This window comes from Lissotriton vulgaris, chromosome 2_1, assembly GCF_964263255.1.
Source record: "Lissotriton vulgaris chromosome 2_1, aLisVul1.2, whole genome shotgun sequence".
NCBI classification, from domain to species: domain Eukaryota; kingdom Metazoa; phylum Chordata; class Amphibia; order Caudata; family Salamandridae; genus Lissotriton; species Lissotriton vulgaris.
This window is the reverse complement of record NC_141687.1, coordinates 523,843,052-523,870,541: the sequence shown is the minus strand read 5'-3', so window position 1 is coordinate 523,870,541 and position 27,490 is coordinate 523,843,052. Positions and strand designations below refer to the sequence as shown.

The following is a 27,490-nucleotide window of genomic DNA, read 5'->3' as shown; positions in this document are numbered from 1 at the left end:
CCATCTATGTTGAAAAAGCATTTGGTTAGCTACATTGGCCATACCAGTCACATACATGAGAGCATTTTGGGTTTGGAGATAATTTTCATCACTGGATCTGGTGTGGATGCAACTGCCCACAGGCCTCAGTGAAGGTTAATAGTGTATCTTCTACCCTTTTTGTACACATAGGGGAACCAGACAGGGATGCCCACTTTCACCACTCTTGTTTGCCATATGTATGGAACCCCTGACATAGCGTATTCGGACAGACACAGCCAAAACCGGGGTACGATTCGGCACAGACACACATACAATCAGCTGGCATGACGTGATACAGACCTTGACAGAGCCGCTTGCTTTTTTCCCTGCCTTATGAACCGAACTGTGAAGCTTTAGGTTAAGGTTAACCTTCATAAATAGCCGGTGCTCAGTCTTACAGTCTCCTGCATGCATCAGGAACAGCTTAGGGCTGTGCGGTGGTATGGGCAGAGGCCTTCATCCCTTACTAAGGAATCCAGCTCACCTGCTCTGCTTCCAGCACAGCAGAGATAAATTATTGAGGGTTCCTCCAGCAGTTTCAAACAGACCTATCCCATTGGCGCTAACTACTGGTTGGGCTGTATAGCAGCCCTAAAGAGGACGGTGTTGCCTAGCCTGTTTGAAATGTTTCCATTGACCTCCCCAGCCCAACACTGTTAGGCAGTTCCAAGCTGAATTCAACAAATGTGTGGGATGGCAAAAGGCCTCACATGAACTGTCATTTAAGCTCTTGGTAAAGGAGTGAGGGATTGTGGTCTGGGGGTGCCCAACATAGTGCAATATTTCCAAGCAACACAGCTCCAATACTAGGTGGAGTGGAGTAGGGAGGCATCTGAGAAGCATTGGTGTTTCATGAACCACTCTTTAGTGGGTATACAGATATGGAAAGTGCCATGCCTTCCTAAGAAACACAGACCCTGGGGCCTATATTCTTCTTCTTTGGTAATGAAGGCTACTATGGCAGTTTTAGATAGGATGGCAGAGAAGAGGGGATTGACATCCTTTCCATCCCCAATTACCCCTTTTCTTGTGAACCCTGACTTTACTTATGAATTTCAGGAGGAGCTCTTCCGACAACGGCAGACAGCTGGTTGTAACCGGATGGGGAATCTTTTCGACACAGTGGGTATTATCTCCTTTGATGTTTTGCAACGAGACCATGTGCTGCCAGAGTATGAGCGTCTCTGCTACATGCAGGTTAGGTACTGGGTTATGTATCTCTTAATCAAACTGTATGTCCATAGATCAATGACAATTTCAAAAATGGATTCTCCCACAGAAAAAATACAGCCATTTAGTCACTGAGCTCTATGCACTGCTGGCACAGCCAACTCCTATGGAGAAGACCCCAGGGCAGAGACATTGGGAAGAGGAGCAGGGCAGAGACATTGGGAAGAGGAGCAGGGCAGGGAACTTACACATTAGGAACGGGAGGGCATCTTTTATAGGGCTTGGCAAACTACGCTCAACGCATTGAGCATGGAGACCGCTGAGCAGGCTGGACTGGTAGTAGCGGACACCGGACGTTTCCCCAGTGGGCTGCCAGGGTGGGGGCCGATTTTGGGCCCCCGGGGAGCCGTTTTTGTTACTAGGGGTCTGCAATATCTGCCCACCTGTAGCAAAATCAGCCCAAACCGACTCTTGCACACAACTCGGCCGCACCCGCCCCAGGGGCCTGCCGAGCGGTTTGCCAGGGCTGGTTTCGGTTCCCAGTCCGGCCCTGCTGTGGAGAAGGTTGCTTCCTACAACTACTGGACACCGGCTAGAATATAGGCATGGTGCCATGAATGTAGCAAAGAATGCTGGAGGGTTGCTTGGGTGTTGCACTTTGATGCACCTTCTCTGGTACTGCCCAAAATTGTCCCACTACTGGATCTTGATACTGTATGATGAAGATAAACACTACAACACACAGATACCACGGTTTCCTGCATACGTCTTACTGGTTGTACCAAATCCACAGACCTATCCCCAAAAAGTCTCCCAAGGGAAGGTAGATAGTGATGGTGCTGGAAGTCGCAACACAGGCCATTCTATCGATGCGGGGGCTCAGATAGTGCCCCCATGCACACTCAATGGCTACATAGTCTTTGGCACCAACTCCCACACCGCAAGGAATGGAGTCAGACAGCACATGAGGATATAGAAAGATTCAGAGAAGCTAAAAGGGCTATTAATACTGTGGCGAATGGCAGAGAGTCTATGAAATGCTAATCTGAAATCGTCTACTGAGTGTCGAAGAGGAGGGTGGGAAGGAGTTGGGTGGGATAACGTTTAGTTGGGTAGATATCTTGCTGCCGGCCTCAAGGTTGTAGGTGACAGAGCGGTGTACTTACGCTGTTCTGCTCTCATTGATGTAATGAATAAAATAGAATTGATCCTAAAATATAAACATGAAAGCCTTCCACCAAAAATGTATGTGAACACTAAGGAACAATGTACTAATCCACAAAATGCTATAGCCTTGATCAACAGTATCCATCAACGATGATAAATCCTGAAAAACACTGAAGGGGGCTGACCCAAAGCGCACTCTCTCTCTACTTTTTTGAAGAATAGTATAATGCAGTCTTCTGGCCAGCTAAATGTGTCTGTATACAGACCTAAAAAAGGTTAAACAGTTGTGGTGCTCATAGAAACACTGTTGTGAATATAAAGGGGACATAATAGAGGCTCTCTAAATTTGTAATGGGAGGATACTTCAATGGTGTGAAGACGAATAGGCAAGTGTGAAAATGTGATTTACTAGACAGCAAGGGTAAAATCACTCCCCTCAACCAGTCCCCTCAACATGGCTTACAACAACATACACCAGAGTAAAATGTTTGTATAGTTTTACAGAATTATATTATTAATAATAGACATTAAACCTAGACTTCATTTTGATACCATCACAATGTGGTTTAAGCAGGGACATTTTCCCTTTGGCATGGGGTGAAATACCACGCATAATAAATGTGTTATTACTATGTTCCAGTACTTTAGTATTTTCCCACTTTAAAATCAATGCCTTTTATAAAATGTAAAACAAACATTTTTCAGATTACTTGTGGACCAACTCCAAAGAGAAGCAGAACACTTTACAAAGTACATTTTAATTGAAGGGAAGCATCTTAAAGCAATGTGTTGTATATCAAACAATATGGGGCACAGGGTAATTTAAGACTAGATTACAAAAACCTAGATGTGATATTGAGGACGATAGAAACATAATTAGAACAATACTCGACCACACAGTGTACAGTCGTTTTTTTCTATTTTGCTAGTATTTGATTACAATACTTGCATTACAGAATACAATGATATTACAACTTCAGGCACAAGGAGATAAAGTAATTTGCCAGAACTATAATATTCTTTTGGGCGCATGCTGAAGTTGGGATTAAAACCCAGGCCTCCATATTCTAAATAGACCAATGTACCCATACTATCACAACTTTGTTATCTACAGTGTGAAGTAAAAATGGGTCAATTCAAGATGTGCTTTTGGGTAGAGGTTGGTAGATATCACTTTAAATGTGTTCTATAACATAGGGTCAACTATTTCATAAAAAACATTACCAATGACTTCTTACAGAAATGTGAGATGGTGCCTTCTGACAGAAGTTATTGTTAAAAAGGACAATTGGGGTTTAATTTGTTACGGACGTTTTTACACAGCCCCCCCATATGCAATAATGGTCTACAAACAGATACATTTGAGAATAAGGCACTAGCACCTAAATTGGTGGCAATTTCGAGCACTCTTTTGGAAGTTAACCTTTGCTTGGGTGCTACGTCATTTGATATTATCAACTGTAACAAGAAAATGAGATGCAGAAAGATGATAGAAAATCTGGAGTCTAGGATTACCACATACATCTTTGACATAGCTGGATGAAATTGCCTTTCCATTACAGTCAATGGCACCTTCTGCAATGATGATGATGTTAAGTCTGGAACCTTTGCTGCGAGTCTGTGATGGCAAAAAAACAACAATAAACAACTAAAAACATAGCATTGTAAAGAACAACAAAAAAATGCTGTATATCACAGAGGATCAAACATTCCAGATAAGCAAATCTATGGAGAGGCTATAGCTGTAAACTTGGAATCTAGTAAAATGATAACAGTATACTGAAATGTGACCCAGTACTCCTGATGAGTGCGAACATTTGCACAGCACAAAACTGAAAATGAAATAAAATCTAGCTAAGTAGTATTCACTGCCAGAATTCAAAGGACCCTAGCACAAAACCTGTCAAATTGACTTTATTGAGGATTAGCCAGACAAGAAATCAATTGCTCATCACCTCAAAAATGTATGCACTATACCAAATGCTCCTATTGTTTGAGACATGGTGGCTGAGGTTTGGTATACTGTTGACATTTAGAAACTAAATAACAGACAGATACTGGTAGCACCTCATAATCCAATTAGACAAAAGAGCCATCACCTGAAAAGTATGTTTTTTGAGGACCAAGATTAAGAACAATTTATATTACTGAATCTTGGAAAAATAAGTATTGACAGAGCCAATTTGGTTTATAATGACATGGTTTGACCAAGCTTCATAAAGACACACAAAACCTACAGCAGCAGTGCTGGCTTGTTAACACAAAGAATAGGTATATCATGTGCAGTCATGGCACAAGCTTCCTTCAATTCCCTGAAAAGTTTCAGCTAATGCTTCACTTTTTTTCTCTCTCATGTTGAATGACCTCAAAATAGGTAAGGATAATGTTACTTAACCGGTAAGCATCTGATCTTGGCATGTAGAGCTGTAGATTCACATGCTTGCCATCTCCTGCCATCTAGTGTTGAGTCTGGGTGTTTGCAACTCCTTTTTCTTCGACGAAGCCTTTCAAGTCACGAGGTAGGAGACGCCTCCTTTCGGTGATAGTGCTCATGGGCATCGACTCCATTGTTAGAATGTTTTCCCACAGAGGGTGAGATTGGAGTTAGTAAAGGTAGAATAGAGATGTCCATGCATATGTATGTAAAGGAAGAAAACTGCACTGGTATAGATAACCAGGGAGGCGGGTGGGCACATGTGAATCTACAGCTTGAGGTTCCGTGACAATTGTAAGTGGTGTTTTCGACTCGCACGAATATGGTCGAGTCTGGTATCTACGAACCGCAAATGACGAGTTTAGTAAGTGTGCGCAGTTTCGCTGTGCTAACTTAAACCGTTCGTTTGTTATGTGGGTTTTTCATCTGTACCCACGGGTTCCATCTTAGGTACGGCATCCATTTTGTCTCTTGCCCTCAAGTAGCCAGCGAACGGACGCTGTCCGCTTCGCGACCCTGGGACTCCCAAGATATTTGCGGAAGACACGTGTTCTTTGAAAGTGTCTTTATGACAAGGGGGTTGCTGCTGTAAGGCAGATGGCGCCGCTCGAGGCTCATCTTGCCGCACGGGCTTATTGTCTCAGCCGTGCATCTCATTAGGCGCGTCCCTTTGATGCCTGTATCCCGTGTTTCTCGATACCTTCCCCTTTTACACCCTTTCCGATCTCCCCACTGTCTCCGTCTTCCTCTGCACCTGTCTTCGTTCCTATTTTCGATCTGTTTTACTGCTGATTGGAATTCGCTAATGGTGGGAAGATGGTTTTTACAGTTGGGAACCGCCAAATGTTTCCGCACTTATGTTCCGGACCTCATGTATTTCAAAGTGACCAAGGCGACCCCTCTGGGGGCTAATTGTGGGAACCGGGTTGTAAACTTTTGTTCAAAGTTATCCTATGGGTAAAAACTGTATAAAAGGAGCGATCCACAGAACCAATTTGAAGCAGTCTCCCCGAACTACACTCGATGTACTTCCTGTGACTTCTGTGTTCCCTGCAGCAAATAAACCTTGAATCTTTGACGCCGAAGGAAGTGTCCCGTGTCTCTGTGATTTGTACGCCGGAGCAGGTTACCCACGAAGGTTTCAGGTGTTGTGCCCTGGCACCGCTGGGTCCAAAAGAACCCAGTCCTTCAGTTGGCGCCCAACGTGGGGCTGCATCAGTGGTACCGGTCCAAGCCCGACGATCGTGAGGAACTTCGTGTGAAATCTCCGAGGGAAGGTGCACCCCGCTTCATCGATCTTGTTGTCGAAATAAGTGGCCCGAAGACTTTTCCCGCGAAGATTCCCGCCTCCTGACGGCTGCGACGGACTGCTGCCCTGACTGTAGACCTGTTTTGGCGCCTGGCGTAGACCTTGGTATAGCGAGACGATTGACGGGCCTTCCTGAGGACGCCATCGATCTTTGAGTTAAGTATTTGTGGGTCGCTCCCAGAGTTCTTGGTTGTTGACACTTTAGCGAGTGTCTTTGTTGTTCACGCTGTATGAGTGTTTTTGTCGGTGACACTTTGCTAGCGTACTTTGTTGTTGTATTATTTGACGACTGCAGCCGCCAAAAACCGAGGGTTTTGTTCTTTGCTGGGACTTGGTAAATCCCGTAACCCTTGAAGTTTGTGAAACTCGGCTAGTGTGCAAGATGCCTGGTCGCAGTACTTTGTTTAGTTGTTTCAGACCTTGTGGTGCGGATTCCCTGCTGGAGGACTCGTGTCCGATACCTCCGGTTGGAACTCCTACTTATGATTTATATAGCAAACATGGGCTAGGCCCGATTGCTTTTAACGATTATTGGATTAAATATACAAAGAAAGACGGCGACCTTCGTTGGCCACCTCACGGTAGCTTCGAGGCGTCGATCTTAGATAATTTGGAAATTAAGTTGTTCGAACGTAAATCTAGGCCGGCCATGTTTGATGCCTTTCGGTTGTGGCGCAAAGAAGCCCGACAGAAAGAAATCAGACAGACTAAACGTAGTCAGCGAGATAATGTTGCTACTATAGTGAAGAAAGCTGAGCAGTTTCAGCGTGATAAGGAGGATAAGGATAAGGAAGTGTTTGAGAGGCTACAACGTATGGCCATAGATAAATGCTATCCTGCTTTGCCTACGGAGTCGGATAAGAAGGAAGAGACAGTTGAGGATCCTTTAATGTCCTATCTTATGAAGTCGCCACCTCCGTACGTACAGGGTACCGCAGCTCCTGTGGTCCCTGCCGTACCTGTTCTTCCACCCATTATTCTTCCACCAGTTCCTCAACCTGCACCCGCTCTTCCGACTGTTCCTGCTCCTTTGTCTGTTTCTATTCCTACTGCTCCTCCGCTTCCACATACTCCTGCTCCCGCTGCTGCTCCTGTGTTGATAACCCCTGTTGTTGCTACTGTCTCTACCCCTCCTCTTGTTAGTCCTGTGTCTTACTCTTCTCCCTCTACTCGTAATCGTAATTCTCCCCTTGCGACAAACTTCTTTCAGTCGCTCGGACCTGTTTTTGGGTCTGCTGGATCTGATGGTCCTCAGAGACGTAGTCAGCTTCCCGGTAACAGAGAACGTGTTGCACTATATAATATGGCGATGGGTTGGATGGTAAACCCTCTTAGAAATCCACCCCGTGTTGTCCTCGAAACGTTTACTCAATTCAACATACCAACTCAGAGATATGTGTTTGACGAAATGTGCAAGTTCCTTCATGATCAGATAGCGGCCAATGCGCCTGACGAGGTGCTGACCGCCCTGTCTGAACTTCGGCTTCAGTTCGCAACTGGACTGATAGTAGACACTAATGTTCGACGGGCTATTGAGCGGTTGCTATCTCTTCGTCCCGCTCCTATTCCTCATGCATTGTTCGTTGAGGATATTGAACAACAAGACGAGTCTGGCCAATATCCTATGCGTGAAGTTCCGCCGGTTTGGATACCAGCTGATCCTAATGCTCAACCTCGTCCGATAGTGGCGCATTTTGAGAGAGTGTGGATACACCTCCCATGGAAACGATCGGAAGTGCTTCAGGTGAAACAATCTTTGCCCGATCCTCGTAAAAATCCTACTGGGTATTATAAGGAATTATCGCAGGTCGTAGATGCTACGGTAATGAATCTTGCCGATATCGACATGTTGTTTGGCAACGTCGTACCGCAACCGGTATGGGCTAAGATTCGTCACCAAGATCACGCAAATGAATTAGGTGGCGATTGGGCTGCCATTACAGCGGCAGATGCTGGACAAGTGGCTGCTACTAAACCCGATCAATTGATTACTGCTCTTCCTCAGCGGATAATAACATTAATGAAAACGCTTATGCCAGCCATGAGAGTCAATTGGGACAAGTTGTCAGCCTGTAAGCAGAAGAAAGATGAGAGTGTATCAGACTTCTTTACGAGGTTTGAGGAAGCATTCATTGATCATAGTGGACAGGATATGGGTACTGAGGGTGGACAGAGGTTGTTTGTGGATAAATTCGTGTCGAACTTGTTGCCCGATCTGAGCAATAAATTAAAGAATTCGGAAAGTGCATGGGCCGTTTCTACCTCAGCTCAGATATTGGCTACGGCACAATATTACGAGAATAGAGAGAAAGAGGAAAATGACCGTGCTGATAAAAAGACGAAAGAGCTAAAAACTAAAGTGTTGTTGCAACAAGCGTATCCGCCGCGTTCTAATCAGATTGCGCCCCAACAGAATAGATCGCAGTCGCAATCAAATCGATCGCAGTCGCGTAATGATTCCTCTTTCCAAAGATCTTCGTTAGGGTATAATCAATGTGCTTATTGTAGACAGGAAGGACACATTAAATTCAATTGTCCTGCTCTAAATGAACGTAATAGTGGTAACTCGTCTAAAGGAGGTCGTGGGGGTTCACAGCAGGCATCACGTGGTAGAGGTCGTGGTGCTCAAACCGATCGCTCAGACAACTCGTCTAATTCTAATAACTGTTTCGATCAACGTGGATCATCGCAAGGACGATCTGCGCAGTACAATGTAGACGATTATTACGTCGATCAGGGGACTAACGATAGTAATTACTAGGACAGCCAAAGACAAGGAGAGGGAGTGGTATCAGTTCCGGTTGATCAGAGAGGGCCTTACGTCGCAGTTGCTACATCGGGCGTCGTTGAGCCTTTTCTGTTGGACACTGGTGCAGCGAAAAGTTCTATTATGCATTCGAAACTCCCTGGCGCACCTTTGTCTGGCCTAACAAATGTTTCCGTTGGATTCTCTGGCGCCCCCGTTAGCAATCCAGTTTCACGCCCTTTGTCCCTTCAAATTGGGCCACGTGAGCTCGAAGCTCCGTTGATTTTGACTACTGGTTGTGGTGAGAATCTTTTGGGTTTGGATTTGCTTAAACGTTTGTATGCAACTTTGTATTGTTCTCCTGCAGGTGTAAGGCTTACGTTAGGAGAAAGAGTAGTCTCTCCCATGTATTTGTCCCTCGATAAGCTTCCACCGGAATTGAGTTCTCTTCCTGCGTCTTTGTGGGCGACGGGTCCAAATGATGTGGGCCTACTTGATATCTCCCCTTATGTTGTTCAGTTGAAATCGAATGTGCGATTGCCACGTATTCCCCAGTATCGTATCTCCCTTGATGGTGAACGAGCACTGTTAGCGATCATCTATGACCTGATCGAGAAAGATGTTATTGAGGAGACTCGGGGAAACGTGTGCAATAGCCCTGTACTGCCCATTCTTAAACGTACAGATCCTACGAAACCGCCTGTTTATCGCTTTGTTATCGATTTACGGGAGGTAAATAAAATTGTGGTTCCTCAATTTCCTGTTGTGCCTGACATCACGGCGCTACTGACTCTGATTCCAGCTACTGCTTCATGGTTTTCGGTGATTGACTTGAAAAATGCATTCTTCAGCATCCCGATTGCCGAAGAGAGCAGGGACCTTTTCGGTTTCTCTCTTGGTGGACGTAGCTTCCGGTTCAAACGCGCTCCTCAGGGCTACTGTGAAAGTCCATCGATTTACAGTCAAGCTTTGAAGGGCCAACTGGATGCGTTTAGGTTGCCGGTTGGTGCGGCCTTGATCCAATACGTCGACGACTTATTGGTGGCTGCCGATACTCAGGACATTTGCAAAATTGCTACGGTGTCATTGCTGCAACATCTCTGTGAGTTAAATCACAAGGTGTCACCTTCTAAACTCCAATATTGTTGTCAAGAAGTAACCTATCTAGGTCACTTATTGTCAAAGGAGGGAAGGAGATTGACCCCAGAGAGAATTGCAGCGATTGCGCGAATGGCTGTGCCACAAACCCAAAGAGATGTGCGTGCCTTTCTAGGTATCACGTCGTACTGCAGGCAGTGGATTCCTAATTTTTCATTGCTAGCGAAACCATTGGTGGCTCTTACGTGCAAGGATGTTTCAACTCCTTTACCATGGACGGAAGAATGTCAGAAAAGTTTTTCTGAACTGCGTGATTCATTGTGTTCGGCTCCTGTGTTAGGTACCCCTGACTACGGTAAGCCGTTCACGTTATATGTTCACGAGAGGGAAGGTTGTGCTTTGAGTGTTCTAACGCAACCTTTTGGTGGTAAGCAACGTCCATGTGCATATTTTTCCTCGACCTTAGACCCAGTAGCTAGAGCATTGCCGAGTTGTTTGAGAGCAACTGCGGCAGCTGCGGTCTCCATCCGACAATCAGCCGGATTGGTCATGGATAATATGCTTACGGTGATGGTTCCGCATGCAGTCGATACTCTTCTGAATCGTACGAAAACTCAGCACTTGACGAGTGCGAGGTTGTCTGGGTACGAATTGACGTTACTGGCAAGCCATATTCAGATAAAACGTTGTAATGTCCTAAACCCGGCAACGTTGTTACCACTTAGCACAGAGTCAGATGAAGTAGCAGAACATGACTGTTACTTGCGGACAGAAGAGGAAACAAAAGGTCGAGTGGACCTTAAAAACACTCCATTGGAAGATCCGGATGGCATTCTGTATGTGGATGGGTCATGTTTTAAGTTGCCGAATGGCGATGTGACTACTGCCTATGCTGTTGTAACATTGAATACTGTTGTCGAGACTGCAAGATTGAATCAGAATTCTGCCCAAGCTGCAGAGCTGATCGCTCTTACTAGAGCATGCGTGTTAGCAAAAGGGAAACGTGTGAATGTGTACACCGATAGCCAGTACGCTTTCGGTGTAGCGCATAGTTTTGGACGATTGTGGCGAGAGCGTGGTTTCTTGACGTCGCATGGTACGAAGATACAGCATGGCCAGCTTGTGAACGATCTTTTGGATGCATTGACCTTGCCTAAGCAAGTTGCAATTGTTAAGTGTAGTGCGCATCGTAAAGTGACGGATGATGTTGGTCGTGGTAATGCGTTTGCAGATGAGATTGCTAAGGAGACTGCCCGGAACCTTAGCACTCGAATGTATGTGACGAGTTCGGTTAGGTGGCCTGCAGAATCAAGTATGTGTGAAGATACTGTTGAGAGCGTGAGAACAATCCAGAATGAGGCCACCGACACTGAAAAGATGAAGTGGAAAGAGAGTACGGGAAAGTTGGATGCGAATGGTTGCTGGATTGATTTGTCGGATCAGAAAAGATGGATGTTGCCTGATGCGTATGTGCTGGCCGTTGTGACAATGGCACATGGGTTAGCACATATTAGCGCGAAAGGCATTTGCAAGTTGTTGGCTGCTGTGTGGAAGAATGATGGAATTACGAAATGTGCTGAACGTTTGGTGAAGAATTGTATGGTGTGTATAATGTACAATCCTGGCAAAGGAACCCCAACTCCCCCTGGCAGTTTTGCTCCTCCTTCGTATCCCTTTGAGGTGATTCAATTGGACTTCATCCATATGGAGCGATGCAATAACCTGAAGTACGTTTTGGTTGTGGTTTGCGCATTCTCCCGATGGATCGAGGCTTATCCTCTCAAAGACAATACTGCTTTGTCTACTGCGAAAATCCTACTGAAGGAATACTTTCCTCGGTATGGAATGCCTAGAGTCGTGTGGTCAGATAACGGAAGTGAGTTTGTTGGAAGTGTGATGAAGAGTGTGTGTAAGGGCCTTGGAATTAATCAAAAATTCCATAGCGCCAATCATCCCCAGTCAGCTGGATTGGTTGAGGGGTACAATGGCACCCTTAAACTAAAGTTAGCGAAGATTCAGGCTACGACTGGACTTTCGTGGCCTGATGCTTTGCCTCTAGCATTACTGTCAACTAGGGCGACTGTACACTCCCGAATAGGGCTTAGTCCCTATGAGATAGTGTTCGGCCGTCCTGCGAATGTGTGGGGGGTTCCTAGGCCAGGAATATTCTCTGATCTTGAGTATCCGATGTTGATTGATTATTTACATGACTTGACTGCTAAACTGAGGTTAATTCACCAACAGGTTTACGACGCCTTGCCAACGCAGACGGCGGGTCCAGGCCACCAGCTCCAGCCCGGGGACTGGGTGGTTACTCGCAACTTTTCACGCAAGAACAATCTGGACCCCCGATTTACTGGACCTTACCAGGTACTCCTGGCCACGAGGACTGCCGTTCGTCTTGAGGGGCGGAAAAATTGGGTACATGCTACCCATTGTAAGCGAGTCCCTATTCCTTTGCCGGCAGACCCGTGGGTAAGGAAAGGCATTGCGTCAACAGAAACAGAAACATTGCCAGCGTTTGTACCTTTTAGCGACGCACAGCTTGTTGGAGAACACTCAGCGCAGCAGAAAGCCACTGTTGAACACTTGTCAGCAAAAGACTCAAGACCAAATCAACCAACTGATCAGCAGGACGCTGTCTCTTCAACGGATCCTTTGTTCGACGAGCAGACACGTCCCGGGAAACATCGATATTCTTTGCGATCTCGCATTAAGGACAAATAAAATTTTCTTGCTTTGCTGAAACTGACAACTGCATTATCCTCGATTTCCCGTGATCAGTTTTGAACATCCGTATCATTGAAATTTTTTGTACATATATCAAGCTTCTTCCTTGTATCTTTTTCCTTCCACAGCTGAGAGACATTGTGCTTATATATATACATTGTGTATTGAAGGCCGTAGGGCCGCGCGCGTACTTCCTTCTGGACAGTAGGTCTTGACGCTAGGTTAAAGGCCGTCGGTTCCTAGGAACTCCTGGGGATTGACTATTGCTGCACAGAACGAAGTGCGTCAAGAAACGTTGCGGACGGTCATAGGGAATGGCATTCTCGAAGCTGAATGATTTGGAGGGAGCTCAAGTCTATAGATTCAAGCTGCAGCAACTCAGTCGTTCCAAATGTTTTGTATTCCAACTGTTCGTATTGTTTTTAACTGCTTCTGCATTATTGACGGGTGGGGTGTATTACACTATGTCTTATTTCTTGCCTGCTACACCTACTCCTACTTCTTACCCTAATCTTACTTCTACTGTTTCTCCCCATTCTTTTCACATTTTACCGGAACACGAGCAGGCTAGACGTGTAGAATTCCGCAACAATTCCTTTATTCAGCTCCTCCATCAGCATCAGTTAGTGGTTAACACTACTAATTGTTGGGTGTGTGGGTTGATGCCACATACTACGGGTAAGGGAATTCCATATCTGGTGTTACCGTATAGTTCCCAAGGGTCAGCTCGAGCATTTCAAACAATGTTCCGAAGCACACTGGGTTTCCACCCCATTCAAGAACAACGTTCCCCCTATTCTGGTCCTACCTCGTATCAGAAATCTTTATCGATGGCAATAGAGGATATGGAAGATGAGATCCATGACCCTTTTCTTATCCCTGAAGAAGAGGTACAAGCTTATAGGGTCCTGAGTAGAGGGGAATATAGTATGTTCACTAGTGAAAAGCAGCTTAAAAGCTCGCCTCCAATATGGGTCGTACCCCACACTGGTAATCTTTGTCTTATAGGTCGTGGTTCGCAAGCCCTACTTGGAGAAAGTGCTTGCACTGAAAGTTACATTCTGCCAATGCTCTCGTCCCCTGTGTTTCTGGCTGCCAAGGGTACCTACTTTATCTGTTATGATCGTGCATACACATGGTTGCCCGCAGACTTCATGGGCTCATGTTTCATTGCAAATTTGTTGCCTCCGACGTTCACTGTAGATGCCGATTATCATAAGACTAGAGTTGTACGAGGCGTAGTTAGCGAAGAAGACACTGCCGGTCAAGAGGCAGGAGACTTTTTCAAGGGTTTCCTCCCGTTTTGGGGACCTATGGTTAATAGTAGGAACCTGAGACAGTTGACTCGAGTGGTAGAATCGACAGCTAATATTACTGCCAGTGCCCTTGGTAATATCACCACAGAACTTCAGGCGGAGAGGCTTATGACGTTACAAAACCGAATGGTTTTAGATGTCATCTTAGCAGATCGCGGTGGGGTATGTAAGGTGATCCATTCGAGCTGCTGCATTTTCATTCCAGATAATGCTCCTACTGTCTATCAAGCCATCTCGAAGTTGCATAAGATCTCCGAATCCATACACGTGGATGTAGGGGATTGGACGCTACTTGGATGGTTTTGGGGCCTGATGTCGACTTGGGGTTGGAAGATTCTGATGATCATCGGAGTTGTGGTAGTGTTCCTGTTCACGTGTTGCCTTTGCGTGCAGTGTGGTCCTGCCTTATGTGGCCTCTGTGCTACAACGTGTATGAGACAACCATCTGTTACCAAGGGGACTCGGTTGGACAGAGTTATGCTACAACAACATCTCGATGGTCTGATGAATATCGAGTATGATTCCGACTAGTGCTTGCCTACATGAGGGCAAAAGGAGCGTCTGAGGTTCCGTGACAATTGTAAGTGGTGTTTTCGACTCGCACGAATATGGTCGAGTCTGGTATCTACGAACCGCAAATGACGAGTTTAGTAAGTGTGCGCAGTTTCGCTGTGCTAACTTAAACCGTTCGTTTGTTATGTGGGTTTTTCATCTGTACCCACGGGTTCCATCTTAGGTACGGCATCCATTTTGTCTCTTGCCCTCAAGTAGCCAGCGAACGGACGCTGTCCGCTTCGCGACCCTGGGACTCCCAAGATATTTGCGGAAGACACGTGTTCTTTGAAAGTGTCTTTATGACAAGGGGGTTGCTGCTGTAAGGCAGATGGCGCCGCTCGAGGCTCATCTTGCCGCACGGGCTTATTGTCTCAGCCGTGCATCTCATTAGGCGCGTCCCTTTGATGCCTGTATCCCGTGTTTCTCGATACCTTCCCCTTTTACACCCTTTCCGATCTCCCCACTGTCTCCGTCTTCCTCTGCACCTGTCTTCGTTCCTATTTTCGATCTGTTTTACTGCTGATTGGAATTCGCTAATGGTGGGAAGATGGTTTTTACAGTTGGGAACCGCCAAATGTTTCCGCACTTATGTTCCGGACCTCATGTATTTCAAAGTGACCAAGGCGACCCCTCTGGGGGCTAATTGTGGGAACCGGGTTGTAAACTTTTGTTCAAAGTTATCCTATGGGTAAAAACTGTATAAAAGGAGCGATCCACAGAACCAATTTGAAGCAGTCTCCCCGAACTACACTCGATGTACTTCCTGTGACTTCTGTGTTCCCTGCAGCAAATAAACCTTGAATCTTTGACGCCGAAGGAAGTGTCCCGTGTCTCTGTGATTTGTACGCCGGAGCAGGTTACCCACGAAGGTTTCAGGTGTTGTGCCCTGGCACCGCTGGGTCCAAAAGAACCCAGTCCTTCAAGCTCTACATGCCCAGAACAAATGCTTACTGGGTAAGTAACATTATCCGTTCGAGGCATGCGAGCTGTAGATCACATGCTTTGCATAAACAATACAGCAGTAAACTCTGAAAGCGTTGGCTAATCTGTAGCTTTTGCAGTTGTTTGAAAAAGTGTTTTAAGTACTGCCTGGCCTACATTACCTTGTTGCATTGCTAACACATCTACACAATAGTGTTATGTTATGTTATGTTAATAGAAGTTTGTAAAGCGCACTGACACCATAAGTTTCCTGACGTTGATTATGTATGATGTTGCTGCGGTGGACCAGATTAGCCGGTTTGTACGAATAGCCAGGTTTTCAAGGCCTTTCTAAAGCTCAATAGGTTGCCGCAGGTCTTAATTGTGAGGGGGAGGGAGTTCCAAAGCCTAGGTGCAAGGAACGAGAACCTGCGGCCTCCCTGCCTTTTCAACTTGATAGTGGGAGTGGTAAGTGGAGAAGTGTGGCTCAATGGTTAGAGAGGCAGACCCCGATGCAGAGGTCTAGCCCGGGCCCAGGGTTCAATTCCCCGCCTCGGCGGGTCTTGGGCTTAAAAATTCCACGGACCTGATAATTCTCGCCTCGGTGCCTATTCCAATCATGGAGTCCCACTCTGCAACTCTTGGCAATAGCTTGCTTAATCTCCACAACGGCCCCCACAACGCTAAGGATGCCTGGCCTCCACCTTGGGGGTGCCCAGGAGTGGACGCCTCACAGGGAAAGCCAGGGTGGGTTCCACAGCGGTATTCGTACAAGCGCCTTGAGACCCTTGCGGGTGAGTAGTGCGCTATACAAGTATCAATTTACATTTACATTTAAGTAAATGAAAATGGGCTGAGCGAAGGTAACGGGTAGGGACATGCTTTATGATCAGACTACTGAGAAATTTTGGGCTGTTACAGTGCAGTGCTTTGAAGACTAGGCAGCCTGTCTTGAAGGCAGCTCTTTGTGCTATGGGCATCCAGTGGAGTTTTTGCAGCGAGGGCCTAGCCGATTGCCATTTTGGCTGTTTGTGAATTAGCCTTGCCGCCTGGTTCTGGATCATTAGCAAACAGTTGAGTAAGGTCTGAGGTAGCCCAATGTAAAGGGAGTTAGAGAAGTCTAGGCGTGAGAGCACTAATGCAATCACTACCTGTACAAGGGCTGCATGAGATAGCAGATGGGAAATCTTCCTGATTTTGCGCAATTGGAAGAGGCTGGCAGAGATCACAGCCCCCACGTGTCCTCTCAGTGAGAGGTCAGAGTCGATGACCACCCCTAAGCTTTTCACTGAGAGAGAGAGGGGGTGGGGGGAGGACCTAATTCGCTCGGCCAGAAGTGTGGTCCCCAATGAGCAACGCTGTTCCCCGGCAGCACCAGTTCCGTCTTTCCTGGGTTAAGTTTTAGCTGATTGAGGTTCATCCAGTGCTGGATATGGAACATCACAGATTGGAATTCAGCGGCGGCATGGGGGGAATCCAAGGGGAAAACAATCTGAAGGTCATCAGCATAATTAAAGAGTGTTATTCTCCTGGCTTTGAGTGAGTGAATCAGAGGCCGAATATAGAGATTAAACAGCAGTGGGGAGAGGGACGAGCCCTGCGGCACCCCACATGAGGCAGAGAGTTTTGGGCCGGTGAAAGTACCAAGACGTACTGCTTGGGTTCTGCCTGTAAGAAATGACTTGACCCAGTCCAGATGCAGGACCGTGAATGCCTGCTTGTTCGACACGGTGCAACAAGATGTCGGGGTCGACCATGTCAAACGCGGAGAGAGATCCAGAAGCACCAGAGCCTGAGGGACCCCCCTGTCTGCGTTTGCTCTCAGTGTGTCTAGTACTGCTAGGATAACTGACTTGGTCGCATGAGCTGGCCAAAAGCCAGCTTGGTTAGGATCTAACAACCCAGAGTTTTCGATAAATTTAGAGAGAGGCACCTTGCCACATGAGCCTCCAAAATTTTTGCCAGATAGGGTAAGAGGGAGATAGGGCGGTAGTTGGAAGAGTTTGAGGGGTCTGCCCCAGGTTTCTTTAAAAGAGGGACTAAAGTTGCGTCCTTGAGGGCGCTAGGTACTACGCCCTTACTAAGGGATTCATTGAGGAAAGGGAGGATACTTTGGGGCAGGGCCGAGAAGATGTCCCTGAGAACAAAAGGAGGGCAACAGTCATTTGGAGAGCCCGACTTGACGCGGGTCATAAGTTCTGAGAGGGTGTTATGACATATTTCTGAAAAGCGAGTCAAAGTAGGTGAGTTACTGGCTATGTCGTCAGGAGATTCTGTATGGGCGGTGGGGGGAACGCTGGCCTTAATAACGATTTATATAAATAAAGAGTTGCACAGCTCTTGAGCGGGGGCCTGACTAGGTAGAATTCTATCATCGCTACTGAGATCATTCCTGATTTTAAAAATTTCCCTCGATTTATTGTGGGCAGTAAGTATTCTCTCTGAGAAATGCGCCGCTTTGGCAGTAGAAATCGATGCTTTGTAGTCCTTGCGGGCTGCCAGGTACCGCAATCTATCTTCCTTAGAGTAACTGCGCCTCTAATTCCTCTCCAGTTGACGGAGTTTAAGTTTTTGGTCCTTTAGGCCGCTGGTGAACCATTTATGGGCATTGCCATGTCTGGCACGGGCGTATTTGGTGAGAGGTGCGTGCTTATCACTGGCCACCAATAGCCAGTTCGCAATGTCTATTTCCATAGAGTCAATGTAAGAGTTGGAATCGACGGTGGGAAGGGTTCTGGCTAAGGAGTGGATGAGTCCCTGAGAATCAAGTGTTCTCCATTTGCGGGTCAGGCCTCCTGCCAACTTAGGAGGCTTAATCCTGCCTTTGACGGTCACTGGGAATTCAATCAGGTGGTGGTCCGACCAGATGCAGGGGGAGATTAATGGTGTTGACAGTGTGACATTGTGAGACCAAATTTGATCAAGTGTTCGGTGAATGTGAGTGGTGCAGACCTTGTTGCTGCCTTACAGATAGATGTCAGCTTGGGGAATATTACCTAGCAAGGCCATAGTAGCCCCTATTTTGCAGGTGGAATGCGCTCTAGGGGGTATTGTCAAGGTTCTTTTCGCATTCACATAACATGTTTGGATACATTTCACAATCCATCTTGCAATGCCTGATTTAGAAATGGGATTGCCTTTGTATGGTGACGAAAACGCAACAAAGAGCTGTTTTTTCACCTTGGTAGTCGCTCCCCATACCGCACAACCCCGCCTGTGTGCCCGTGCCCCAGCCTGCTGCCGCTGCTGCTGTCAGGGGTTCGAGGCCCCCCTGCTCCTGATCGTGGTTTGGTTTATATTTCAATGTAACTTGTGCTTTTTAGGGCTCGCCTGCTGATGCGCTTCTGCGCATAGCTGGCGAAGCTCTATTGTGGCTTATCCAGAGTTTAACCACCACTGGCGATTCCATGCAGTGCATGTGCTTTTTAGGTCATTGCGCAAGCGCAAGCCCTAAAAAGCGCGTGCACAATGCCACCAGCCGCCTGCCTGCCTCGCATTACCACATCAAAGGCGGCCCTCCCAGCGCATTTCTCACCCCCTAATTATTCACGGCCGGCCGGCCGGCCGTACTTTCAGTTTCACGGCCGCAGGCCGTGTCTCCTTTTAAAACTTGTTTAACTTGTTTCTTTGAGGTTTAAAGAAATTAGAGACAGGCGTTTTATTTAGGGATTATAGACTTCCAGGCATGATAAACGGAATATACGGCTTGAGAGGATTTTAGGTCTGATTTATAACACACCCTTGATTTGCACTGACAGTCTTTGTCGTTCAAAGTCCGTCCTGATAAATTTCGGTAAATGCACCACTTGTCTCACATTTCAAAGAGGGGAGATTTAAGCACAAAAGGAAGCAACTCTTCTCCGGGAACTCGTGCAGGACCAGTTCGCAGCAGTCATCAAAAAAACAATATAAGTGACACAGATACCGTGTTTCTACGTTGCACTTAATCTTCCCCTGGAAAGTACCCACAAAAAGCTAACTTTGATACCTTTGTTCCTCATCGACGTCAGTTTTCCATGACGGTAGGTGCTGTCAATTAGGTCATTCCGTACCATCCGACTACGGCAAAACTGTAGTCCTAATTTTATGTCTGTTATGGCCTGATTTTTGCTTTAAAAAAATCTGACCACCATATATCTTAAGTGATCAGAAACCAACATATATCATTCAAAATGGAATGGAGAACTGGAAAGGGATGCTTCCCCACAGGTGTCCGACACATCTCCAATCCGTCGCCCAATTTATCTTCCCAGGCGACAATGTATCAATCTGACATCATCCCACAAATGGATATTGGCAGATATCATCCTGTCTTCCTCTACATTTTTCAGTTTTATTGCTGAGTTAATTCAACAGCATTTTCAGACCGAGACATTTGAGAATGACATATTAGCTTTTGCTGTAAACTCATCAACGGCATATTGTAATTTATGTCTGTGTTCACTGTGCCAACCGTACCATCTAGCGGTGGAAGTACAGGTGTAAAGACAAACGTGTTAGGCTTTTTTTTCTTTTTAACAAAAAGGCCTCCTCCAGTTCCTGAAAATAAATATTGTGCCTCAGAACCTAAATGGTTCGAAGAAAAATGTGCATTTCAGAAACTTTCCGTGCCCAACATCACAATTTCTCTGGCCCAAGATGATGTAAAGTGTCTATATTCTTCGCCGGTAAATAATTTCTCCTCTTGACAAAATTATGTGACTCCCTACCAAAAGACAAGTGTCCCTACCAACTCGCCGACAAGCACACAACGAGGTACGGTCACGTTTACAGGTGAATGTCCACATGCATGAAGAAATTGAATGAACGCCACGAAACAGATTTATTTATACCGTACTGCACAATTGGAATGAAACTAGTCGTTCCATGGTCAGCAGTTTAACCACTCTGATGCGGAGTGAGTAAGCACTGAGATTCTAATATTGCTAAACAACTTTCTTGAAGTTGATTTGAAATACATCTCCAGATAATGTACTATCCGTTGTTGAGTGTTCTGACACCAGAGCCTCCTCGTAATAAGACAATTGAATCCAGCTCCACCGAGGCACCCACCATACAGCTCCACCGATGCACCCACCACACAGCTCCACCGATGCACCCACCACACAGCTCCACCAAGGCACCCACCACACAGCTCCACAGATGCACCCACCACACAGCTCCACCGATGCACCCACCACACAGCTCCACCTACACAGCTCCACCGATGCACCCACCACACAGCTCCACCGATGCACCCACCACCCAGCTCCACCGATGCACCCACCACCCAGCTCCACTGATGCACCCAGCTCCAACGACACAGCTCCACTGATGCACCCACCACACAGCTCCACTGATGCACCCACCACACAGCCCCACTGATGCACCCACTACACAGCTCCACCGATGCACCCACCACACAGCTCCACCGATGCTCCAACTAAGCTCCACCAATGCACCCACCACACAGCTCCACCAATGCACCCACTAAGCTCCACTGATGCACCCACCACACAGCTTCACCGATGCACCCATCACAGAGCTTCACCGAGGCACCCACCACACAGCTCCACCGATGCACCCACCACACAGCTCCACCTACACAGCTCCGATGCACCCACCACATAGCTCCACCGATGCACCCACCACACAGCTCCACCGATGCACCCACCACACAGCTCCACCGAGGCACCCACCACACAGCTCCACCGAACGACCCACCACACAGCTCCACCGATGCACCCACCACACAGCTCCACCGATGCACCCACCACACAGCTCAACAGATGCACCCTCCACACAGCTCCACCGACACAGCTCCACCGATGCACCCACCACCCAGCTCCACCGATGTACCCACCTCCACCGACACAGCTCCACCGATGCACCCACCACACAGCTCCACCGATGCACCCACCACACAGCTCCACCGATGCACCCACCACACATCTCCACCGAGGCACCCACCATACAGCTCCACCAAGGCACCCACCACCCAGCTCCACAGATGCACCCACCACACAGCTCCACCGAGGCACCCACCATACAGCTCCACCAAGGCACCCACCACACAGCTCCACCGATGCACCCACCACACAGCTCCACCGATGCACCCACCACACAGCTCCACCGATGCACCCACCACACAGCTCCACCGATGCACCCACCACACAGCTCCACCGATGCACCCACCACACAGCTCCACCGAAGCACCCACCACACAGCTCCACCAATGCACCCACCACACAGCTCCACAGATGCACCCACCACCCAGCTCCACCGATGCACCCACCACACAGCTCCACCGAGGCACCCACCACACAGCTCCACCGAGGCACCCACCACACAGCTCCACCGATGCACCCACCACACAGCTCCACGAGGCACCCACCACACAGCTCCACCGATGCAGCCACCACACAGCTCCACCGACACAGCTCCACAGATGCACCCACCACCCAGCTCCACCGATGCACCCACCACCCAGCTCCACCGACACAGCTCCACCGATGCACCCTCCACACAGCTCCACCGATGCACCCACCACACAGCTCCACAGAGGCACCCACCATACAGCTCCACCAAGGCACCCACCACACAGCTCCACTGATGCACCCACCACCCAGCTCCACCGACACAGCTCCACCAATGCACCCACCACACAGCTCCACCGATGCACCCACCACAAAGCTCCGAGGCACCCATTATACAGCTCCACCAAGGCACCCACCATACAGCTCCACCAAGGCACCCACCTCACAGCTCCACCGATGCACCTACCACACAGCTCCACCGATGCACCCACCACACAGCTCCACCGAGTCACCCACCACACAGCTCCACAGATGCACCCACCACACAGCTCCACCGAGGCGCCCACCACACAGCTCCACAGATGCACCCACCACACAGCTCCACAGATGCCCCCACCACACAGCTCCACAGATGCACCCACCACACAGCTCCACAGATGCACCCACCACACAGCTCCACAGATGCACCCACCATACAGCTCCACAGATGCACTCACCACACAGCTCCACAGATGCACCCACCACACAGCTCCACCGAAGCACCCACCACACAGCTCCACCAAAGCACCCACCACACAGCTCCACCAAAGCACCCACCACACAGCTCCACCAAAGCACCCACCAAAGCACCCACCACACAGCTCCACCAAAGCACCCACCACACAGCTCCACAGATGCACCCAGCTCCACCGATGCACCCACCACACAGCTCCGCCGAGGCACCCACCACACAGCTCCACCGATGCTCTAAGCTCCACCAATGCACCCACCACACAGCTCCACTAATGCACCCACTAAGCTCCACCGATGCACACACCACTCAGAGCAACCACAGCATCACTCAGCACAACCACAGCATCACTGGTTCAAATATGTTCTTTCAATGTTTCAAGCTGTTTTCAAGCTTCCTTGCTTTATTACAAATCACAAAAAGATGTTAATATTTCACTTCTGTTCTTGGATTTTCGTCACAATAAAAAACACTGAACATAATCTTCACAAAAGTTATTTACAAAAGTTTAAGCTATTGCCATTACAAATTAAATAAATTATTTAAGTATTAATTATTGAAAAAATTAAAAGCCATTGTTATTTGTAATATCAATACATCTAAGTCACGTAAATACAAAACATGTTGCATTACAAATGCTATAGGTGTTTGCGAAAGTTATAACTATTGGCATTGTAAATGACAAAGCTATTAATTTAGCTATTTTAAAAAATAACACATAAATAAAAAAAAATTTATTTAGAAGACCAATAGCTCAAACTTTCCTAATGCGAGCCCTATTGCATTTCCAATGCTTGTTTTGTAAGTTCACCGTCGATTCTTTGTGCTTTTCTGTAAGTTCTGCTGTACTTTTGTAAGTTCACTGTTGGTCTTTGCTCCCCCCTCCCAGCCCTCTCTATTGTTGCCCATTTCTTTCTCTGCCCGCCCGTTCCAGCCGCTGTGTCCCCTAGGGCTCTGCCACCGCTCTCCCATTTGCCCGCCCCCACCTCCTAGCTCCTCCCCCCTCCCATCTCCCCTTCTTATGGTGGCCGCTGCACGGGCACGCCAAAGGCAAGCCCATCTAGGCCCATCGCGCCTGGACCGCGCCCAGCGCCAGAACCCCATGCCCCCGCAAACGCCACGATGCCCGACTCCGCTACAACTCCAGCACCCTCCACGCAGTCAACACCGGACGATCACGCACCTGCTGCCTGGCCACCCCGAAGCACACACAAGGACCCTTCTCCTGCTGGAACTGCAGCTACACCAGCATCCGACCCACCAACCCACAGATCAGGAAAGAACCAAACTACCTCAGATGCATCCTACTCAACGCCCACTCCACTCGCAAACAAGCCGTCAAACTCTGGGACCTACTCGACTTAACCTCCCCAGACGTCGCCTTCCTGACAGAGACCTGGATGAACCCTTCCTTGGCAACAAACATCGCCATAGCCATCCCGGACGGCTACAAGATCGCCCACAGGGACTGCACCAACGGAGTAGGAGGAGGAATCGAGATTGTCCACAGGAACACCCTCCCTCAGAGTCTCGACCAGCTCCGACGATACCCTCAGCACTGCCGAACACCTGCACTTCCAGATCCACAGCAACCACAACACCACCCTCAGAGGAACCCTTGTCTACAGACCCCCCGGACCTCGACCACAGTTCAGCGGCTCCATTGCCGACTTCATCTGCACACATGCCCTCATCTCCATAGACTACATCCTCCTCAGGGACCAGAACTTCCACCTCGAGAAAAACAACGACACCAACTCCACCACCCTGATAGACAACCTAGCCAACCTCGGACTCAGACAACTCGTCACAACACCCATCCACTCCGCCGGACACACGCTCGAACGCATCTTCTCCGCAACCCCCCACGTCTCCGTCAACCACACCACCGAACTCCACTGGACCGACCATCGCTGCATCCACTTCACCTTCCGGAAACCCACCTCGCACCACTGCTCCCAACAGATGCCTTGCCGCTGCTGGAACAAAGTCACCGAAGACCAGCTAACCACCACCCTCGCCCTGAGCCCACCCCCCAAGCCGACACCGCCGCCCGCAACCTCAGACAGTGAATCGACGACTGCGCCAACACCCTTTCCCCGCTCAAGAAACCCTCCAACAGTCACACCGGCAAGAGAGCCAGCTGCTTCACTGAAGACCTCCAGGCCTCCAAGCAAACCTGCCGAAAGCTGGAGAAGAACTGGCTCTGAACGAACACCGTATAACTACACAGCCCACAAGAAAGCCACCCAGAGACACCATCACCTCATCAGATCAGCCAAAAGGGCCTCCTTCAAAGACCGTCTAGACAACAACGCACACAACAGCAAAGAGCTCTTCAACATAATGAAGGAACTCTCCGACCCCAGCTCCAACACCAACGACATCCCACCTTCACAAGACCTGTGCGACTCACTGGCCACCTTCTTCCATTGCAAGATCGCAGACATCCATGACAGCTTCAATAACATGACTGCCACGACAACCACTGAAACCCCCGCCCCACGACCACCATCCGCTCCAACCGCCTACTCTCCTCGACCGACATCAACGGCATCATCAAGGTCATGAACACCAAACACTCCCGATCTCCGTCAGACCCCTGCCCACACCACATCTTCAACAATACCAGCACTGCCATCGCACCCCATCTCTGGAAAGTCATCAACATCTCCTTCGAGACAGCAACCTTCCTGGAGAGCTGGAAGCACGCCAAGATTAACACCTTACTCAAGAAACCCAAGGCGAACCCCAAGGACCTCAAGAACTTGTCTGTAGGTGAATCTGGATTATAATCCTTCCAGGGGGTCTATTGGTAACATATTGTCCCCCTTGCTCCATCATCACCATCATCATTAGGTGATGGAGAGTTAGTTGTGTAATTTGTAAATGCTACAAAGATGGAGAAGTTGGTGGAGGAGAACATGGTGGAGGAGGGGAGGGGTTACTACCAACATTCGTCCTCTTCAAAGGAATATGGTAAAGGGTGTCCTCTGACTCAGGTTTGCGTCTCTGAGGTGATGATTTAGTAAGAACACATCCTGTATCTGGATTTATATAAAGTTCTTTTTGTTTTGAGTTCGATTTTGGTGCTGGGGCGTCGGAAATCGGATCCTGCAGCTTCGAAGGAACAGTTTTAGGTTTTGGCAACTAGGATTTGGGTGCCGGGGTAAAATTACTTTTACGGTTAGGCCGGAAGGCCTTCCCGAAGATCTTCAATCGAACTAGAGGTTTTCCTCGATGGATACGATATGCGAAGAAGTGTGATACGCGTTCAAAACAATAGCAACGCCGGTAGAGTGGACTGCGCACCGAGGGGAACCCGAAGAAAATGTTTCAAAGCGGAGCACAGCAATACATGTCCGAACCCGATGGCGGAAAAAAACAATCCAATAATGGAGTTGATGCCCATGTGCACTATCACCTAAAGGAGGAGTCACCTACCTTGGGACTGGAAAGACTTCTTCTAAGAAAAACAACTTTCAAACATCCGGACCCAACAGTAGAGGGCAGGAGTATGCAAAGCATTTGATCTACAGCTCACATGCCTTGAACACAATTTAACAAGCCGTGTAGGGGTGGGTGGGGAGACGGTGCAAAGGGAGCAATTTGGCACGGATGAATGATAATTAAACCAGTAGAAAAGAGACGTTGGGTTGCAATTACACAGTATAAACAACACAAATAAAACCACAATTGGAATATTTTCCCAGTTCTGAAAGGTTCATTAGAACCCCCAAATCTGAAGTTCGTGTACAGTTCTAGAGGATGCATGTGGGGTACGGTCTCAAATGCTGTTCCCCTCATACAAATTGTGTCCGCTATCACCTAATATGGTGCATAACTCCACGACATTTAGAGGCAGTGTACTTGACATTTGAGCATTTTATGCCTTTTGAGGCATGGATATGAACAACAGAAAGGATTTATAGAACCTACCTATGCTGGGAGAAATTCTATATAATCCAAGTGAGCCAAAGCCCAATCTTTTGAAAGCTTTAAGGAGGAACACACAGCTATAAACATTTTTGAAGACATATCGCTTTCAATGATTGACATGGGTCTTGAAGTGGCAGACTCATTGTTTAGAAATAAACATATTTAAGTAAGGTGAAAAATATTGCACGTACACAAGCAATTTGAACACTCCTCTCATTAATCTCCTTATTTTCTCAGTTTGAAATTGTTGGGATCGTTTTCTATGATCAGGGATGGCCAGCTAGGAAGCTGTCATGTCCACGCTGAAAATAATTCATCTTGCATATTGCACAGTCACATATTTTGCAAACCAAGATTATCTCTAATCAAACACAAATCAGGTTCCTATTTATTGCTTAAACCTCATTTTACCAGTCAGTCATGCATTCGATACAACAGACATCAACGAAATACAAATGAAACCTATGAAAGAGTACAATCTAACATGCACAGCATTGATCAATGAAACTTAACATTCTCAAATTAATCAGATTTTGGCATGATTACAATTTCAAATGGCATTTCTGCATCTTCCAGATATATTATCCAATGGTAACAGGCTTCTTAAACTGCGACATTGACTTTACCAAAAAGGTAGGGTTAAAATAACTATATTCTGTTTCCTATATAAATATACTTCTGGGTCCACTTTGTAAGAGATCACCCAAGACACATCATTACCCCTTGTTGACCATTGATTGTGTGCGTTAGAAATGGTGAGTCGAACAGATGTTAAGGGACAACGCCCACCCCTCAGCCCCAGCCACACTAATTCACACCAAATGGCCTTGTGGTTACAACAGTTCTTGGTGCCAAAGGTAACTTGAAATTTGAAAAATACAGATGACTCTGTAAATCAAGTTCATTGTATGCTTCATCCAATCTTACACTACTTTTAATAAAAATTGATCATCTGCCAATTGTAATCACAAATCCCTGACCACCCATGTGTGTGCATGAAATTCATATTTTTCAAATTTAGCACACACATCATCTTGTCAAAGTCTTGGTAGTTTCAT

The 27,490-nt window shown here is 47.5% G+C and overlaps 1 protein-coding gene across 1 annotated transcript in view; it reads right to left on the bottom strand.

Moving 5' to 3' along the window:
- Window positions 1–27,490, bottom strand: part of PFKL (phosphofructokinase, liver type) — a 293,377-nt gene that overhangs the window by 162,161 nt on the left and 103,726 nt on the right. Inside the window, exon 8 of the mRNA XM_086955453.1 lies at window positions 3,881–3,976. Within this exon, the coding sequence (XP_086811579.1) occupies window positions 3,881–3,976 (96 nt within the window). The remainder of the gene's footprint in view (window positions 1–3,880; window positions 3,977–27,490) is intronic.